At 32.4% G+C, this 21,422-nt stretch overlaps 1 protein-coding gene across 11 annotated transcripts in view; it reads right to left on the bottom strand.

Annotated features, from left to right (window-relative positions):
- The window catches only part of LOC143244356 (uncharacterized), a 32,590-nt gene that overhangs the window by 9,456 nt on the left and 1,712 nt on the right, over positions 1 to 21,422 (bottom strand). The window contains exons 1-6 of one of the 11 annotated variants that reach the window (XM_076488870.1): positions 19,110 to 19,234; positions 18,869 to 18,918; positions 16,639 to 16,752; positions 7,686 to 7,784; positions 7,215 to 7,285; positions 2,285 to 2,379 (exon numbers count right to left, since the gene is read on the bottom strand). In XM_076488870.1, the coding sequence (XP_076344985.1) occupies positions 2,285 to 2,379; positions 7,215 to 7,285; positions 7,686 to 7,784; positions 16,639 to 16,658 (285 nt within the window). In that variant the 5' untranslated portion in view covers positions 16,659 to 16,752; positions 18,869 to 18,918; positions 19,110 to 19,234. Of the gene's footprint in view, positions 1 to 2,284; positions 2,380 to 3,025; positions 3,071 to 7,214; positions 7,286 to 7,685; positions 7,785 to 16,638; positions 16,753 to 18,084; positions 18,794 to 18,868; positions 19,069 to 19,109; positions 19,242 to 21,422 lie in introns of those variants that run through there. The other 10 variants (XM_076488876.1, XR_013025039.1, XM_076488869.1 and 7 more) reach the window with 10 other exon arrangements.

Genomic DNA, 21,422 nt, shown 5'->3' with positions numbered 1-21,422 from the left:
CGTTCCTGATAGATTTTTGGCTGCTGATCACGAAAATCACATCCAAATTTGCCCATCACGTACCGTTTCATTGAAATATTCAGTTTCACCATGACATTGCTACAATGGAAAAATGATATCAGGGCAATTGAAATCCGTCAATGCTTGCGGACTACTGTTGGACACTGCAATGTGATGCACCGGACATTGAATACAAACGAAAATCAGGAGCAAAACACTTTTAATTATGTTGAACTTAATAGCATATTAAAAACATAAATGCAATTAAATACGTTATTGCCGGTAAACAGTTAACTGTCTATTTCTCAGAGTTCCTACGTGATGAAGCAAAACCAAAACTATATTTGTGCATACCCACCAGGTACCTGTCATGATCAGCAAAAACTTTTTAAAAAAAATTGTTGTGCAGTGTAATATAATATTGACCTTCAGCCTTTACAAAGTAACCATCTTGGTTGTGTTTTAATGGACAAGTATTTTGTAATATACAGTCATATTTAAATTACTAGGCATTGCATAGACATATAGATTATTACCATTTACAAACAAGCTCTTAAAATTATTTTTCTTAAAACATAAAATAGTAAACAAAGAAGTGAAGCAAACAATTATCTCTTCTGGTTATGACCTTTGTACTTGGTTGCTGCTTGATGTAGGTTGCTAAGCCTTAAGGAATTATTCAAGTAGAGAACTGAGGTATTTTTACATACACATTTGAATAACCATAAAATCATAAGTTATTTTATTGATAAATAGAAATTAATTATAATTTATCAAGTTCAGTAACTAAAATGTTTTTGGGTCTAAAAAATGTATTAAATTTCTAATGGTCTAAAGATTCAACTTACCAACTTGAAAATTGGTCTCAAAAGAAAGAGAGGATGCTATTACATTTGAAAATGGTTGAGAAAGCTACTAGGGGGACATTCTGGGCTTTTGATTGGTTACTCAAGTCATATATATACAGAAGTGTATATATGGGATTTTCCAAAACTGAAAAGAGGTGAACTGGGATATCATGTTTAATTTAGTACATGAGCAATATCTCAGCAAATAAAAATAAAAAATATGGTTCTTATTTCATATTCCAGATTATCAATATTGGTCATTTGACTTTTTATTTCATACAAAACCAGAGACTTTGTATTTTGACATCACAAATATTTAATTTGAAACAGTGCTACATTTGACATATCATGTGACACAATAATCAATGTTTAGGTGTTTCTTTTAATACATGCTTTTAAATCAAGAAATTGTCTATAATATAAAGATTTGAATTATAATCTAAGTTTGATACTAAAGTTAATGACAAATTCATAAAAATAGTTGTTTATTAAATTTTGAATGCAAGTTAACAAATGTGATTACATGGCCTTTGATGCATGATTCGTTTGGAAAGGGTTAACTGAAATTCTCTTATTCAGAGTTAAATGTTAAAATGTTCTTTCCAGTAGGTAACTTATCTTTCTTGTATATATGTATGTGAAATACATTACAAAATAAGACTGTTGAATGGTCACTAACAAAGTAGAAGAGACACATCATGATATTTCAAATTAACACTATGTGCATCTGATTTTAAATGTAGTTTTCCAATCTTTCTGTGACCATTGGCATCAAATTCAAATAACCTTCCTAATTTGGAAAGATTAATAGCTTCTATTGCAAAATCCAATCTTTAAGATATGAAAGATCATATCTAGTCTAGTATTATAATAAATAATCCTGACATGTCTCAAACATATATCCCATAGTTGCTCAGAATTCAATTCATATGCAACCTACCCACACACCCTACTATTACATAAGCTATCTTTTCCTCTTTACAATCTATCTACTCTCACATTTATTCTTCTTTAACTGAATCTCATACCTTTCCAGATTTAAAATCAAAGCTTTCCTTTCACATCCTTTTCATTAATAAATTTCAAGTTAATTTATCACAACCAGTAACAAACTCCTTATCATAACTATTATTTCATATTTTATTGGCCATTGCTTATAAACTGTACTTATAACATCAAAGTGGAAACTAATACTCATATTAACTATCAAATATCGAATATATATATACATATATGCAAAACAAAGTTGTGTGTTCAAAATTATTCAGAAAGCATGAGCACAAGACAATTTTGGAGTAGCTTCAAAATTCACATTTAACTCCAAAAGATACATCTCAGTTTCTTCAGATTAAAATAAACAACAAAAAGCAAACAAGCAAAAGAGTAGGTTTTGAAAGTAGCAAGAACTGACAAACTAAACATAAACCTTAAGATACCTTGGGTTTTCCTTTCTGCCTCACAAGTTTGGCTTTTTCAATCAGCTGACAGACCAATTTAATTTCTTCAAGGTCTTCTTGATTCTGTAACAAACCTGGAGGAAAATAACCAGAAGTCTAGTTTAATTATACAGATGTAATGGATAACTAAACTTATTGGTTTAAAATAATCTCGGTGACTGACATACCATGTCAACTTTAACTTTTCTTGATTTGAAACCCATTCAGTAAATCGTGATGGCTAGTTGTAAACTACTAGATAGCTTTAGTCCAAAAAAAAAAACATCTGGTTTATCAAATATTTACTAAATAAATAGATAAACTATTATCTACTCTCATAGTCTCTTCATAACCATTCCTTTTTATACCTTTTGACCCACAGATATAGAAACACAAGAACCAACATTTTAGGGCAAAAAAATATTGGTTCCTTTGTGTTTTTTACTGTGTATAAAATATCACAAAGTACCCAAAAAGAAATTATTTTATGCAATACTTACATCTAAGGCAAGTTGACCAATTTTATCACACATTTATTTCATTCTCTTGTTTGTTTGATTTCTATTTCTTAACAAAAGCAATTAAGAAATGTTGGATTTTTGTTACATCAAATCATTCATTTCCAAGAGATAACACACAACTCATTTAGACTACTGCAATTACTAGTCCCACACAACTCCAAACTTCATGCAGGAAACATTTTTTCTCATATATCCAACCTAGATCACTAAAAACACTCACCAAATTTCATTTTAAATCTCCTCCAATGTTGCTGCTTCTCTCTTCCTGTAAATAAAGTGTTTCACAGGCCAATCACCTTAACATAACAGTAATACTGCTTTAACTGCTTACGACTGAAGTATTAGAATAAAGACTCAATAGAAAACCATCACCTCTTATAACTTGACCATTTTGGGGCTACAAAAAATTTGACAAAGTAAAGCTTCAGTTCTATTCATAATATTACAAGAAGACAGAGGGCTACCTTCTACCACTATCACCCTAATTCTATTTTTTGGTATTATTGTATACACTAATGTGTATTGAAAATGAAACAAAACATTGACTTTGCATATCTTCAGTTGCTAGCTCAATATTTGCATGTTGCTCACTTGGTTTTCTCAAACATTAGTTCCTTAAACAATATATATCATAACAAAGCTGATAGATTTCCCATTTAAAAGAAAACAAACTTATGCAAATATTTCAACTGGTAAGGCTACATTAGGCTTTTAACATACTCAGAGTGACAAATTAATCAGTTGGTAGAATCCACTAAACCCAGCTCCACGTGACAGCATTGATCATAGCATGTTAAAGTGACTTTTAACATGCTGTCAAAACCAAAATTATGGTGACAGAAACTGTGACTTAACTCCTGAAGAAGTTCAAGAAGTCTACATTAAGAACACAGGATTCAGTCAATTTGTTCACCATGGAAGAGCAATGTTGAGCACATTTCACCAGAGATAATGTCCTGAAGGTAGTGGAAGCAAAGGTAGACATCATCAAATTATCTGAGAAGAAACACAAGTTATCTAAAACCTGTCAAAGAATCAAGATGAAAACATAATGAGATATGAGCAAAACATTAAAGATTGAAATAACACAGTTCTAAAGTACAGACAACAAAGAAATGTTGAATTACAACTGCTACTCAGTCAAGGTCTGAAACTTGACCTGATGCCCTTTTCACTCCCTCCTATAATGTAAAGCATTGGAACAACTGATGGCTTCCCTTCCAAAACTGACAAATTCAAAGGTTTCCATCATTTTACTAAGAAGGATTAGTAAAGCAGCAAAAATACATATTAATGAAAATGGAAATACTGTTTTCATTTAATTACATTAAAGAGGTAGCTGATCTTCAGACAAGTCAGCCACAAAGTTTATGATATGATGCCACATTTGTCCATATAGACATGTGTAAAGCTAATCCTGTCAACAGGAATCCAGAGTGTGCCACAGAACTCATTACAAAAGATGACAGCACAAAGAAATAAGGAGACTGGTGACTATTCTATTAAAAGAAGAAGAATTCCATATAGTGTTGCAAAACATGTGGATCAGCAATTCCTTTTCTCAAAGACAGACAAATGATACTCATCACTAAAGGAAAAGAATACCTCCTGATTTTTCAAGATGGAAAACTCACTAGAAAGTAAAACTCTTTAAAATTTCTTAAAGAAGTAACAAAGTTCCAGAAGGTGATCTTTGGTGAAGCTGGATGATTAACACAATATGGTTTATATCATGAAAATAAGCAAATAATCAGAATTAGCATTTCTGATTATTATTGCCTTCAATGATTCCAACTGCAGAAGTAACTAAAATACTGCTGCTATAATTTCTTAATATTGTTTTTTATATATCATGGTTATTCAGCTTGATTAAGTAGTGTAAGGACTCATGAAAGTAACCAATAAAATTAAATTAATTTTCCAATTGTTCCAAATCTTCTGTGAGAATAATTGACTACTTTAATGTTATCAATTAATCAGCCCAATGATAAATCAATTTACAAATTCCACTGACCATCAAGCTCTGTTCTTCATTGTGCTACCATTCTGTTTGTTTGTGTTTTCTTATAGCAAAGCTACCAAGCCCACCAATGGAAATCAAACTCCTGCTACCATTCTCTCTGAAAGATGTCACAGTTCTCTTTGAATTTGGCACAGAAAACAAGAAAAGATTGATCAAATGCAACCACATTTGCTCACGCGCAGCACACAACAGCACCATGCTGTACTGAAGACCCTTCACAAGTGCAATATCACCAGTATTTTCAAAGCAACAGAAGTGAAAAGAATCAGTGATAACACCTTTATGAAAACAGGCTGAAACTACAATTGCTGTAATACCAAGTAATTCAGACTTCACTTCAGTTTCTTTGCTGGATCCTCACTTTAAAACAGTGTCTTCTCAAAAAGCAACATAACCAAGTAGTAAAACACAGTTTGACGAAGAACAAAATGTGGATGTTTGTAGGTTTGTTCTAAACATCTAAAGATTTATCAGGCTTAAGTGGCATTTAGGCACTGTCAGGTTTCTTTCTCTTGTTAACAAAAACTGTTTGGCAATGATTAAAATGTTTGAATGGTAATTGCACATTAAACATCACTAATGTGGAAAATTTGACCTTTTGATTCATATAATGGCTACTACTTAAGCAAAAGTTGTATTAAAATAAACACACAGACTCCACCATAATGTTATGTGTAGCAGCTCCTTCTATACCTAAGAGCAGACCATTACGACAAAAAACAGGATACATTTTGTGGATGCTTTTCCTTTAACAATGTACACTAAATGCCTAGCATATGAGATGTGTCTAATTTTACCAATATCTATCATGTTCCAGCTTCACTTGCTTTCCTTTAACTCTTTTTTGTTAAAGGTATGTATTTAGTTCTGACTGAAGTGGTAACTCTTACTCTATTCTGTTTAGCTGTTTTTTATTACTATGTTTATCAAGTGTATTTAATCAATCAATAATATTACATTGAAAGAATAACAACTGTTACTTTTCTTGGAATGGTAACTGTTAAATAAAGATTTGTTCTGCTTAAATTTGTTTCAGTATTTGTATTGGCTGGAAAAAGAGTGCTCTTCCAATGCAAGCTTTACTGTATGAAACTACAAGATTGTTGCACATAGCATCAAATATGTTTACATAAAAAATGTGCATGTTCAACTTTATTTAAAATATAAAAACATGTTTATTGTTCTTCATAATGTTTTAAACCACATGCATTTTTTTTTATAAGTATTACCTGCAAACTAATAAAGTTTTCAATCAATTATAATTTAATAGTTATGGTGACATTATATCAGTAAATTAGTACAAAAATGGATTCAAACCTCTGTTCAATGACGTGTTCTGAACCTTTGAAGACAAAGTATACCTATCCTTACAGCTTTTGAAAAAAATGACATTGCCAATTTCACAGTCAAATACAGCTGAAGGTGGTGGTGATGTAGAAAGTATTGTAGATGTCTCCCCACCAGGAGTACCACCACTTGTTATAAGTTTACAATAATTAATATCTAGAAGACACACAATTCATTTTGATATTACTAAAGTGAAACATCTGCAGAGATTCACAGCAATAATGATACTGGTTTATAAAAGAAGTAATGATGAAGAAGATACTGTTACCATTAAAATAATTTCTATTTATCTTTACTATTTTAAAATGACTATTGAATCTGATATTTTGGCGAGAAACTGAAAAAAGACATGTTTCCAAACCTATCTCTGTTAGCACAAAGACACTTACTAGCCTCAACCAGGAGTGTGTACGTGTAGTGATCTAGTGCCTGTTTTCAGAGGTAGAGAAAATCTTTCCACAGATACTGACTGACCACTTCTTAAAACATAACTATAAACTCCTCAACATTAAGTACTGAACGTCAGTACCTGAGTAACAAATATTAAGAAAATGCGATAACATTTCAATATGGGCTTTAACAAAAACAAAAAAAAACTAATGTACAGAATATTAATGTGATATACTGATACAACCATAGTTTTACATGACTACAGAAAGAGATCGCAGGATGTGATCTACAACATAAGGTGAGTAATGTGTGATCACAAGTTACATAAGGTGAGTAATGTATGGTTACAAGTTACATGAGGTAAGTAATGTGTGGTTACAAATTACATAAATAGCAGACAATTGATGACATTAAAAATTCCATCCCTAAATGCCACTTTTCAGAATATATTGGTGACCTTCATGCACTGAGACCAATAGAATCAAACAGATCTCGGGCCTTGCTATACATTTCTAATTTTCTGTAGTAACACCCCATTAAAAAAAAAATTAAAAATCTATAATACAAATATTTTGAATGTCTTCTCTCAATCTCTCCAAGTTCAAACTTTCTACTATATATAATAAGCACATCCAAGACAAAAACTTACAAGGTTTTTCCACTACATCAGGAACTTCTTCATTGGTCTCTACATCTGTGGAACAATGATCTTGCTCCTTCCTATATCCACAAACTTGACATTATTGATCAAGTAATTCATTATACATGTAGAGAATATTAGCATATTTATTATAATAAATAGAAATTACAAATAAAAAATCATGGACATTTATAAATGACATTTTGTTGTCTTGATTTTTGTAGAATCTTAAATTATTTAATGATCCCATACCTATCAAAACTTGGTCTAATAGTAAATACTTTTAACAGTCTGGTAAACTCTCTTACAGCTACTTAGAAATTACTTTGGACAAACATTAAAACTACATGTAAGCCAACACAATAAAACTTATGAGAAATTCAATAGTTAACATTCAGTTAAATTACATGGTTAGAAATCCACCTCAAAAAAATAAAGTTACAGATGATTCAAACAGATCCATATGAAATATCTCCTTACCAGAACAGTACCTGTTTATTAATGTCTTTGCATACAGCTTCTAACTGTCTTCTCTTTTTTAATACCACTTCCTGCAGGTCAGACAAGTAATCCAGAACACTAATTAATAAAAACAGTAAAACACCTAAATCTTATCACAAAATTTAATATTTAATACAGACATACACAAGTAATACTGATTATGAAAAGTACATTAACAGGTTTGTTGAAAATTTATGGAAGTAAAACAAACTTTTACTTTTTACTGTTCAGGTAAGTCTGTTTTACTTAAGACTACAATGAAATAAGTAATTTCTGGCTCAATACTTCATTGCCTATACTAGAAATAAATTAAAAAAATGTGAACACAAGTCTGCTGATTAGCATAAGTCAGTAACTGATTAACTAACAAGCTGCTGAAGTAATTACATTTCAATTAATCAGTTATTCTCTTCAGACTACTCATCCTATTTCCATCTTCTTTTGAATTTCTTTAAAAACATCTTTCAGCTACTTGTTCATTATTATCATAGACACTCTCAGGTACATGAACAGAGGATTAGGCTACTTTTCTAATCCTAAACTGTTGTTCAAGAAAAGGTATAAAATAATTGCAGTGTATATTATGAATCAAGCTGAAAATATTAAAATATGTTACCTTTCATAAGACTCCTCTACTAAAGCTATTAAGTTTTGTTGATGACAGTTGACATAACTTGATGACACTAATTATAAATCATAAATATATTAAACATAACAATTACCAGTGAGGTTACTATCAGTAAGAGGTTAACATAAGTTATATATGATAAGTTCTGAGGATAATATTTTCAATTTTATATGAACAGAATGATATCAAGGTAATGTGGTGGTGGACTCAACATACACAACTACATCTAGACAACCAATCATGTGGTGGTGGACTCAACATACACTACTACATCTAGACAACCAATCATGTGGTGATGAACTAAACATACACTACTACATCTAGGCAACCAATCATGTGGTGATGAACTGAACATACACAACTACATCTAGACAACCAATAAGGTGGTGATGGACTCAGCATACACAACTACATATAGGCAACCAATCATGTGGTGATGAACTGAACATACACAACTACATCTAGGCAACCAATAAAGTGGTGGTGGACTCAGCATACACAACTACATCTAGACAACCAATCATGTGGTGGTGGACTCAACATACACTACTACATCTAGACAACCAATCATGTGGTGGTGGACTAAACATACACTACTACATCTAGACAACCAATCATGTGGTGGTGGACTCAACATACACTACTACATCTAGACAACCAATCATGTGGTGGTGGACTAAACATACACTACTACATCTAGGCAACCAATCATGTGGTGATGAACTGAACATACACAACTACATCTAGGCAACCAATAAGGTGGTGGTGGACTCAGCATACACAACTACATATAGGCAACCAATCATGTGGTGATGAACTAAACATACACAACTACATCTAGGCAACCAATAAGGTGGTGGTGGACTCAGCATACACAACTACATCTAAGCAATCATTCATGTGGTAGTGAACAGAACATACACAACTACAGCTATGGATATTTAAATGTGTTTTCCCTGTACAAGAGCACAATAAACCTAACAGCATAAATTATACAGAGGAGAATAAGATTGTTTGATACATGAAATTTGTCTGCAACATGTTGTGAAATCAGCAAACAATATATTTTGTTGAATCAGAAAAATGTTGTTTTAACATATTTTTATCCTTATTACATATATATTTATCATTGTACATTATGAAGGTTACTTTGGGATTACTACCAATTTGTATATAACCAATCACGAAGTATGTTTACAAGTTATTATTCTAAACTGTGCAAAGTAAAATGTAGAAGAAAGTTTCTGTACGTTGTTGTTGTTTGTTAACCTAAACAAAATGACTTGTTACTTATAGATTTCAAAGCTATATAAATGATTTGATTACTTTCTTTTCAAATTCAATAAGTACATTTACATTTGTAATCTATCAGGTGACTGAAAGGCTGGCATGTCTGAATGGATAAAGAATTCTGTTTTGTGAGTGAATGCCCCACGATGAGCAAGTTGCAGGTTTCAGATGTAAAAGTGCCCTCTACATCTTTCACTGGAACAAGCATTGAGAAAAATTTTTAAAATGGTTACAAGTATAAGCATTAGAAATATAACATCAGTAAAAAAAAAAAAAAACATTACCACCAAATTATGCTAAGTTTTATGAAGCCTTCTGGTTGGTAGTATAAAGTTATGAATAATGGCAGATAGTTTGTCATGGCTTATAAGCAAATATAATACCTCTCTGTAGCTGAAAGATGAAGTACGTTTGGTGAAAAACGAAAACAGAGCCAATGAATCAAAAAGCTATCACCCTAATCACTATGTCATACTGACCACAAAGTTGAATAACTTTGAATTAATAAAAAATAAAAAAGCTAAAATCATTAATTTTCCTAAATTGATTATCTTTGTGAGTAGGGACACTAATTAATTAACTTAAATTAATTAATAATAATAACAATGAAAAATCATAATATTTTGATTACTTGAATTGTGGAATAATGAGAAATTGTAATAACTGGAAACACAACTTCTGTTTTATTTAATTATTTTTCTGACATCAATCAATTTAATTGTAATTGTTAGTAACTGATACTTTTAGGTGGCATTAATTGGCATTTCTTATAAATGTGCAAATTGTAAATTTATTATATGTTCTAAGTCGTAAAAAGACTACATTCTATTCATGCAAAACTTGGAAAAAATCTATACATACACTCATTGAAAGTCAAGAGAGGCAATTGTATTCTTATAAAACTCATTGGCTTTGGCCTCACTTGTGCACAGTTTTAGTCTATTTATCTTTTGACTTATTTGAACAACAGAACACTGCCTCAATGGTGTGAATGACTTATTAAAAACTGCCAAGACACTTTTTTTCAGGCACATAATAAACTAGATTCCCATCTATATCACATTGTCTTACTGTGTGACACATTAGAATCTAAATGCATGACTTTTCACTTACTATAATTAAAGAACATTTTGAAATGTTTGTCTAACCTAACAATTAATCCCAATTATTTTGAAATATTTCAACATCCTTAATACAACTAGAAATACCCAAGAGTTTTATGTCATCACCAACCTTTATTAATACTTCCCTTAACAATGTCATTAACTTACATTAAAAAAAACAAAGGCCCAAGCATTGAGCCCTGAGGTACTATACCAGTAACAACAGTTAACATGACTGGACTCTCAAAACTAAAGTATTTGGGATAGTTACTGATAACTAATTTTTTGTCAGAAGTTTCAAAGTTTTCACTTTTTGTCCATCTCAAGAATGAAAAATTTATCACAGTTTCAAATGCAGTGGTGTTTTCTTAACATCTGTCATTGTGTCTACTGTTTTGTGATATTTCATGCTTAATTTCTCCCTTCAATCTTTGTTTAGATTTCTTTAGTTGTTGGAAAGGTTGTTCTGCACAAGCTTACAAGCAAGAACCTACAATTTAAGTCTTTCTTCAACCCCTTCTGATGTGATTTTTTTACTTAACCTCTTATATGGAACTTTATCAAAAGACACTTGAAACTATAGACACAAAAGTTCAGCAAACTTTCCATCATCCAGATAACAAGTAACATCATAAAAAATAAAAGTCAAAAGATTAGTAAGACTAGGTTCCTCTTTTAAGTGAATCATCTATCAGATTTCATTAAAACTTCCTGCATCAAACATTATGGAATTTCTCACACTGGTAACTAGAAGCAGAAAGCAATTCACAAAGATTATGAAAACTTAAGCATATCGCAGAGATGCCAACTATTTCAAATGACTGAGCATAATGAGTGTAGGCAGAGCTCGTACATATATCGTACAACCACTGGATACAGTTTTGAGTCATCCATGTCTGTAAATCCATCTGTGGCTAAACTGTAAACACTGTTAGTAAGTATGCTTGAAATCATTTTGTCATCTTCACAACCCAACATTTGTACAATGGCTGTAGTTTTGGTTCTAGCACAGCCATACTTTTTTTGCTATATGAGTGTCTGGGAACATTTTTCTGAATAGATGTCCTGCATGATCGGCTACAGCTAGGGGTAAATTATGAGCAATGACGAATTGCGTGAACATCACTTCTGCATTTATGGTTTCATATTCTGAATTCTTACTCATAAATGTCGTTATCTGCATCGTTTTTGTCTTCACCTCAGCCTTTTGTTGGTGAGATGCTGATTTTGTATGTCTGGAACAATCGTTTATCCTGCCATGTGCCACAGAAAAATCGATGTGACAAACTGTACAAAACGCATGACTGTTACTGACTTTTGATGCAATGACCGGATATTTTGCACTCTACTCTTTCCTAAATTTTTGATTCACAGTTTTAGTCCTTTTAGATTTGCCAGAAGCAAGACAATCTGGTGAACGAGGCCTCTTTTTTTTTCCATCTTGTAAATGATCGCATTGGTGTTTCTATGCCGCTTAGAAAATGAGAAATACCCATCTACGCGAGCGCTGATTGGCTGACAAGCACTGATGACGTAACTATGGATTTCCCCACATACCCAGTATGGAGAAGCATCGCGCGCTCAAACTATTGGTAGTCGTCGGAGATACAAATATTTTTTTATTATTTCAAGCACAAACATGATTATTGCAAGTAGCCATTTGGACTATGTCTTTTATTTATTATCAAAATTTATTTGTATCTCACTAGAAATTTTCTTTTCACCCCTTTCAAGCCTTAGGGGAACAGTTTATAACGTTATTGTATAGGCCTATATAATATACAATAATTTGAGAATTGCAACAAGTCGTAATATTTGTCTGTATGAGCTTATAGTTGTAATGTATCCACCAAAATCGTAATGATTACGCTCAAATTGTAATGGTTGGCATCTCTGATATCATAACTTTTATAAATTGATTTATCCTAAAAACAAACTATAAAATTAAAGACATTATTTTAAAATGCCAGTTCAGGTAAAATTTGACAGAACTATAACTATTTAAGGAAACATTACAGCATAAAGAAACCATCTTGCCTTACCATATAATTTATTAGCCTGTAGTTTTATTTAGTGTATTATTTAAGTATTTAATGGCAATGGTGTGAACTTGATGTATGTTGATTTTCAAAGACATTTTAACAACGTGTCATACAGAAAATCAGCTATGGAAATCACATCATTGTAAACTAGGGAAACCAATTTTTTCACTTCCATGTATGTTCCCCTCTAGGCCACTACTCATGGACAAATAATATAACCTTTGTTTTAACCCTTAAAAGTGCAATATTAATCACACAGCTGTTGGGAATTTTATACAGCCATAAAGTATTCCATTTCAATCTCCCAGAGTTTACCAATTTCAAATAAATAATGAAATATTAAAGCATCTCTTTTTATTTTTAGACCAAGCAAATAAAAACATTTAGCATGTGGAGTTTTTAAATAAAGGAAAGAGGAGGACCTTTTTTCTTTTAATTACCTCTTTGAAAGAAAATTTGCATTTTTTTTTTGCATGATTGGTGCTTGTTTTCAGAGTCCACAGCAAACAGAAGTTATAATTTTCCTATACTGAAAGTGTATTTCTCACAGGCACTTCACTCCAATCACATAACTAGCTATCCTCATTCAGTGCTGTCCTCTGTATGCACACTTTTTCTTTATGCATGCCACAAGCCTTCCGCTCCCCCTCTATTGGAATTGGATGATTCCAATGTGTGTCTCACATGTAAATTATGCGCTACTTCTCCACCAATAGAAGCATAGTATACATAGCACATGTGACTCCATCTGTGCATCTCTACTGAACTATCACTTCAAAGTTTGACTCAGAGCAGAAGCACCAGAAAAGTGGGGGAAAGAAGGGTGGGAAGTGTAAAAAAAGGAAGAACCTATCAGAAATACCATCTTCAGTATAAGAAAATTATAACTTCTGCTATGACATTTCCCTACTTCTCACAATATTAGTTAGAATTCCACATTTATTAGGTGGGTGAACTGGTGCAAAAGAAGAACAGATGTCCCTCCTGATCCCAAGTGTGTCCAAAGGATAACTCTTTTGATGGGAGAGTCAAATCAAAAAATCTGAAGAGGGGAACCACACCACTCTTCACCCATATGTGGAATGTGTAAGACATCACAGCAGAAAAGGAAAGAAGCACATACTAGTGAGAGAAAACTTGGTAGGGAAGTGATCCTAACCAGAGAGACATGGTTAACTCAATTCAACAAAGATATATGTGGGAAAGCAGAGATGTGCTCCTGGGTGTAGAATGGCTAGAGCATGTACTTGGTAAGTCAACTATATCTGAAACTTCCTTGGGGTACTGACATCCATGCAAGGGTAGGAAGAGAATCACACTGTCTTCACCTCAAACCTAAGAACCAGGCAATGGAACACCACCTCGATTCCTGAGTACAACATGAGGATTAGTACAAAGCTATAAAATTGAGAACTTGACATCTGGCATCAAAAGGACATCTATCTATGAAATCAACTCCCCCAACTATAAATCGGTCTGGGACCATCCAAATGGCAATAACATCCTCATGAGAAGAGAGAACAAAGGACAGCCAGAAAAAGAATCACAGCAATCCCATGTACTGTCAGTGTGAACCATAACACAGAGGAACTCAAGGAACGAAGCCACACAACTAGAAACTTGTAAAAGGACTTATGTTGCTTAGTTCACTCTAAATCTAAAATCAGCCCACTGGGTGCCAACATCCACAGGTGGATACAATGAGGGCTCCCCTCTGAAGGGATGAACTGCATTGCAATGTTTTACTCCATGGTAATGACTATCACAAGTCAGAGGATATGACATCACCGACATGTGCAGAACACCACTGCCCTACACTCTACAGAACAATTGTAGCTACCTTTGTGTGAAACCAATTCAGAAGGATATCTACACAGATGACCACCCCAGTAATGGTAAGTGGTAAAGACTCCATAACTCGCTAGAAGTAAATGGGATGAAAATGCATTGGAGAGTCCAAAAGAACATCATCACTTGAGACAGTGCAATGGATCATCACAAAACCCTATTTTTAAAAGCAATACATACCAATTTATTCAAACAAAGGATTAGATCTAGGCAGCTGTCCCCTACTAATTTACTTGTAAAGTCCATGATATGGTACAGTCCAGAACAGGCATATTTTATTTATGAAGCAAAATATTGTGAGGTTATTCACCTACAAGTGATTTTGCATTGTTTGTAATTTAGCATAAAGCTACACAAAGGGCTACCTGTGTTTTGCTCACCATGGGCATCAAAACCCAGTTTCTAGTAGTACAAGTCTGAAGACATACCACTATGCCATTAGGGGCACAATGTTGTGTAACACTCCATCTCATGAATGAACACTGCAAAGCCACGGAAGACAGAGCATGAATCAACATGGCTGCACAATGCAGATAGCTCCTTATTACTTTTCATTAATTCAAGTTTATTCACTTTGACCTTTTAGCTCAATGACTTATTAAAATAATCAACCAATCAAAATTAGTTTATAATTATCACTTTCTCATATTTCTCTAAATCTCATTTAAGAATAACTGATCAGATTACTGTAATTGACAACTGAGTCTAACAGTTAATTGATTTACAAGCTCCATTAAATTATCCAACCTGTTGAATGGAATAAAATGACTTCCCTAAAAGTAATGGGTGGGTTTAACTTTCTTACATTTCTCAGAATGGGGTATATACACGAACAACCTTGAAAGGTCAAGTAGCTCCTTATTATCCATAAAATTATGTGCAATTATACTGTTAGACTACACAGCTTATCAAACATTTTAAAGGTAGCAATGTTCTTTATCATATTTCTTTTTATGTGTACTTCCTACATGTGTTTCATTTTTTTTTCTTACTCGTGCAATAATTAAATGTCTGCTGTCCAACTAACAAACATCTCAACAAGGAATATCAGGCATACCAACTACTAAAAACTAGTTCACAACTGATAACACCTGTAAAAAGGAATATCAGTCATACCAACTACTAAAAACTAGTTTACAACTGATAACATCTGTAACAAGGAATATCAGTCACACCAACTACTAAAAACTAGTTCACAACTGATAACATCTGTAACAAGGAATATCAGTCACACCAACTACTAAAAACTAGTTCACAACTGATAACATCTGTAATAAGGAATATCAGCCACACCAACTACTAAAAACTAGTTCACAACTGATAACATCTGTAACAAGGAATATCAGTCATACCAACTACTAAAAACTAGTTCACAACTGATAACATCTGTAACAAGGAATATCAGTCATACCAACTACTAAAAACTAGTTTACAACTGATAACATCTGTAACAAGGAATATCAGTCACACCAACTACTAAAAACTAGTTCACAACTGATAACATCTGTAACAAGGAATATCAGTCACACCAACTACTAAAAACTAGTTCACAACTGATAACATCTGTAACAAGGAATATCAGTCATATCAACTACTAAAAACTAGTTAACAACTGATAACATCTGTAACAAGGAATATCAGTCACACCAACTACTAAAAACTAGTTCACAACTGATAACATCTGTAACAAGGAATATCAGTCATACCAACTACTAAAAACTAGTTCACAACTGATATCAATATATTTGACAATGAAACAAAGCACTCAGTTCCAGTTTCTTCATCCAACATGTCAACTTTTGAACATATAGAAAAACTGATTCAAAGCATTTGATTAAATGCAATTATAAATTAACTTCTGGATGTAAAAACTTTAACTCACTAATAAATAACACAGCATTTTATTTTTACTAAAACCATCACTACAAGTATAAAACAGTACCTTGAGTTTATCAAGAACTTTGGTTCTCAAAGAATTGTAAAAAAGAATAAAAAGATAAAAAAATTTTTAACTTTCTTACCTGCTTATGCATGTTGCCATCTTATCAGCTACATTTCATGAGCCATGTAACAGCTACAGAGTGCTCAGTGTTAAGTTTTTTTATTCAAATTTGCACATCATTGACTGAACACACCTAGAACAAAAAATACTATTCACTTATTCTCATATTACTAACCCACTATTCCAAGTTCCACTTTCTTCTTGTAAACATTCAACACACAGCTGATGTATACCCTAACCTTAGATTAAAAATCTTAAAAACTGTAAAAACATTTTAAACTCTTAAGATTGTACATAAACTTTGAACAGATTTAACCTGACTATTAACCAAGACTGAAAGAAAAACTTACTAGGGGTATTTGGCATAATATATGAATAATATTATGACATTCAATACTATAATAACAGTTTGGACCTTATATTTATTGCATATCAATTAGCTGCAGTAATTCTCCTTTTCTTTCCGAAGAACATAATGCACAATACTAAGATGCTAATACATACTTAACAATGCTGCAGTATGGTTGCTCTTTCGATATTTAAATATTCTTTTATTTCAGAAAGAAACTCCAGTGTAATCAAACATCAATGCCATGTTTCAACCCATAAATTTATATACTAGTGTAATTATATTTTTAAAAAAATATATACATATATGTAAGTACTGAAACAAATGTGACAGGAATGTTGACAACATGACAAAAGTTCACAGTGCCATAAATGCCATGTTCATTTTTTTTCCCCTTCTGTAAATCATATTTTTTGATGTGGGTGGGCTGTAATAGAAGGATCTGCTTGTATGTATATTTTATGTCAATGTCTATGTAAGTAAAAATACATAATTTGTAGTGCTTGAATATTGGGTACTGAAAAAAATGTCAGGGTAATAGCAAACTTTAAAATTCAAATAAAATCTGTAAGAGAATGCAACACTTAGCATAATAACACTATTTTTCATTTATAAGAGAACTGACAATGTAAGAAGGGCAGATTTTGAAGTAGAGCTAGTATCACCAATTGTTATCAACTGAAAGTAAAATAACTAGCAAAAATACAATATTTTACACATTTTACCTGCAATCACTTAACTTCAGAAAAGAGGTTAATGGGAATGGGGGACATTTTCAACATTTAGAGTCTGCCATCAACCAAATTTCCATCACTACTGAAACAGATTCATACTGAACTCAATAATTTGCTTTTGAGAACTAGCTGTTCACCCATACTTGCCATTATTATTGCTACGGTAAATTAACTGTCCCAGAACATGTCAAGTAGCCAGTTATTTTCAAAATATGCAAACAGCTTAGTTCATGTTGTTTCAAAACACACAGTTGCAGAGCTCTGAAGAGATGTGTAAAAAAAACCAATACAGGATTTTTAAAAAACCAACAAAAAACAATACTATGAAACATTTGTTTTACTCTCACATTAGGTACAGTACATTTATGGTATCAATACATACCACGATTGTCAATATACAGTGAAATGCCAGAATGTACAGAGAGAAGTGCTGTTGCTGGAATTTCTTACACACCACCTGATGACAGCCAAAAGTCATAATTATGGGAGATGCAAGTTTTAGGCATAACAATGAGGGAGAAAGGTTTTAAGAAACCATTCAATATGTTTTTTTATCAACAAATGATCAGAGAAGCTAACAGCAGAAATGCTATTTTAGATTGTTAATTGCTATCAAAGAAATGATTCAGAAGGTGGAAACATCTGGATTCAGTGATCATTCCATCATTAAGTTTGATGTTGCATTACACATAGAAATCAGATGTGATGACACTATGGTTAATTTTTTAAAAAAACAAGCCAATTCTGAAGAGATATTATCTGTTGTGAACTAAGCAACTGATTTAATTGGATATAATGCACGTGAATGACCATTTTTCTTAAATATTCAAGACAGACGTGTTTCTCACAGTTAAAGAAAAAAGTGGATGGCTGTGAATGAAAAAAAAAACAAACTGGCTCACATAAGAGTGCAAGAGCTAAAATTAAACATAAAATGAAATTTAAATTGACTACTGTAACAAACGAAAAATTTAGAGGACTATAAAAAATTGCAAAGGTACATGAAACATTCACTAAACCTATAAAACATTATAGTAAGATTCTTAACGTATGAATTCTAACTGAAATGTTCAGATGTGAATAGGACCTCTGGCGAACAATAAACTTTAAATTAATTCTTATATCTGATGTTTATGAAATGGCTGGATCATAAACTCCTACTTTACCTCCAGTTTTTATTTATCAAGATTTAGGCAATATTCTTCATCCCGAACCACTGTTAAATTGAAACAAGATGAATACATTACTTCTCAGCTAGTTAAAAATACTAAGTGTTACGAATGACACCTCGGAAGCCATGATAGAAACTACTCTGTACCAAGCTTTCAAGAAATTTAAACTTCAATCACGTTTTATAATCTCATTACTGTTTATTAGAAGCTAAGTAATTTAATCGATCACACTTACAGTGTAAAATTAATTTCAATATTCGTAATCCCAGATTAGTTCCTGTCAGTACTATACTTTTTGTTTATTTTTACCACCTATAACACTTTAAACACCAATACTTTTAGCGGGTTATTCGTGTTTGCACAAAGCATCTCCGACAAAATCTTGAAAATAGCAGAAAAAAAACAACAAACTCTCAAGCAAAAATTCAATAATTATTTAAGTGTAGCAGAAAATGTTATATTTATTACAAGACTTATTGTTAATAATATGTACTATAGTTATTTATATTGATTTTGCATTCCGCCTAACTAACACCCTGTTAATTTATTTTTATAGCTGCACAAAATATTTATAATATTAAATGAGGAGCAAATACATAATAATCCAATTTTATAATCACTAAAACAGGGATTCCGGTCAAACGACTTTATTATTTTATCATCATTATCGGTTACTTGTTTGTTTGTTTTTGAATTTCGCGCAAAACTACACGAGAGCTATCTGCGCTAGCCGTCTCTAATTTAGCAGTGTAAGACTAGAGGGAGGACAGCTAGTCATCACCACTCACCGCCAACTCCTGCGCTACTCTTTTACCAACGAATTATGGGATTGACCGTCACATTATAACGCCCCCACGGCTAAAAGGGCGAGCATGTTTGGTGCGATTGGGATTCGAACCCGCGACCCTAAAATGACGAGTCGAACGTCTTAACTCACCTGGCCATGCCGGGTCTTATCAGTTACTACTGTATATATTGATTTCGAAATTATCGGTATTTCTGACTAATAATCCATAAGAAACAGATACAAATCATAACAGTTAATCCTCTAAAATTTCACATTAAAATAAAGTGATTAAAAACAGACCGTTTATAACAAGAAAAAGTTTTCTAATTGCACTACTTCAACCGTAATTTCAGTTTTATTTGCTAATGTGCTCAAAAATACACTATCAGCTATTTGTGCTTATGTCCACTGTGGCTAACGAAGTGTGATTTTTATCGTTAAAAGCACCTCGCTTACAGCTAAGACACAGAAAGAAGAAGAGCTAATTGAAATAATTATAAGTCAATATTTAATCACGATTTGCAGATGTACTGTTAGAATATTCGTTGTGTTTTGGAGATGGGACAGTAATAAACATACCAGTATGGTGTATCACTAATGGACTCTGTAGACATAATGCCACAACAAAGTTTGTCTACGTAATATTTTGAACTAAAAATCGTTATCTCTTTTCCCCTTTCATTAGCAGTATAGTATATAAATATAACACGAATTTTCGTTTTCTTGTAGCATTTTGATAATTATTCTGAATTTATTACTTGTTCTGAATATCTACAGGTTTTATGTAAAATTGGCCGAGAAAAACCATTAAGTTGATCTTATTTCAAGTTATCTTTATGTTGTTCTTTCTTTGTTGTTACATTGCTTAGCACACATTGTGAGAAAATATGATACCACTGTTTTTTATCGGTTGTTTAAATAGTACCTAGATGTTACCGTCCCATCTATGTTGAAATGAGAATAACTAATCACTTGAATAGTGCAGTTAAGGAATGCGAGACCATTTAAAACTGAGAAACCTTGTACTGGACAGGCTGATTTGAAACAACATTGAAGATGATTTAGTAGAATATGATCGCCAGATGTCATTCCAGTGATCAAGTGAAAGCAAAATTGAACAAAAGTCAACTGTAACTGTACACACCTGTTTGGTTAAGGTAAAAACATTATAAAATTCTATATTTAACTTTGTGTCTGGTTTAGTCACTATATCTTAATGCGCCTCAGTTATTAAGAGATTTAGTACTGCTCCATAGACGATATCGTAAGTGAATCTCTGCTTTGAAAGAGAGAGTTACAGATTAATTCTTGTCATAAAGCTAGAACCTTTTTGAAGCTGAAAATGAGTAAGTCATTGGATCATTATTTTGTATCGTAGTTATCCTAATCTATCACCTGAAATCATATACAGAAAACAATGAGGACGGTTTGCTTAAAAGTTGTTATGGCCATGCGATGTCACTCGCTTACTAGTGAAAAAAAACAAAACGCTATACACTTTGATATTACATATCATAGTAGCTCTCGAATAGTTAACACAGCAAAAAGTGAAGCTCATGCAAAACGATTCAAGTCACAAGTTCACATAAATTACATTTCTTTCCTAAAACTTCAAATTTACAGTATATTAAACAACAGGGGAAGTAACCATGTGTGTTAGGAACTAAAAAAGATCTAATGAATACTTTAATAAACATTAGACACCAGTTAGCTCTTTTTCCTCTTGTATATAAGCTAAAAATAAATAAGTGAAACAGTAAA

The sequence above is a fragment of the Tachypleus tridentatus genome, chromosome 2, assembly GCF_004210375.1.
Source record: "Tachypleus tridentatus isolate NWPU-2018 chromosome 2, ASM421037v1, whole genome shotgun sequence".
Taxonomy (NCBI): Eukaryota; Metazoa; Arthropoda; class Merostomata; order Xiphosura; family Limulidae; genus Tachypleus; species Tachypleus tridentatus.
The sequence above is the reverse complement of the archived record's forward strand: the minus strand, read 5'-3'. Positions and strand labels throughout refer to the sequence as shown.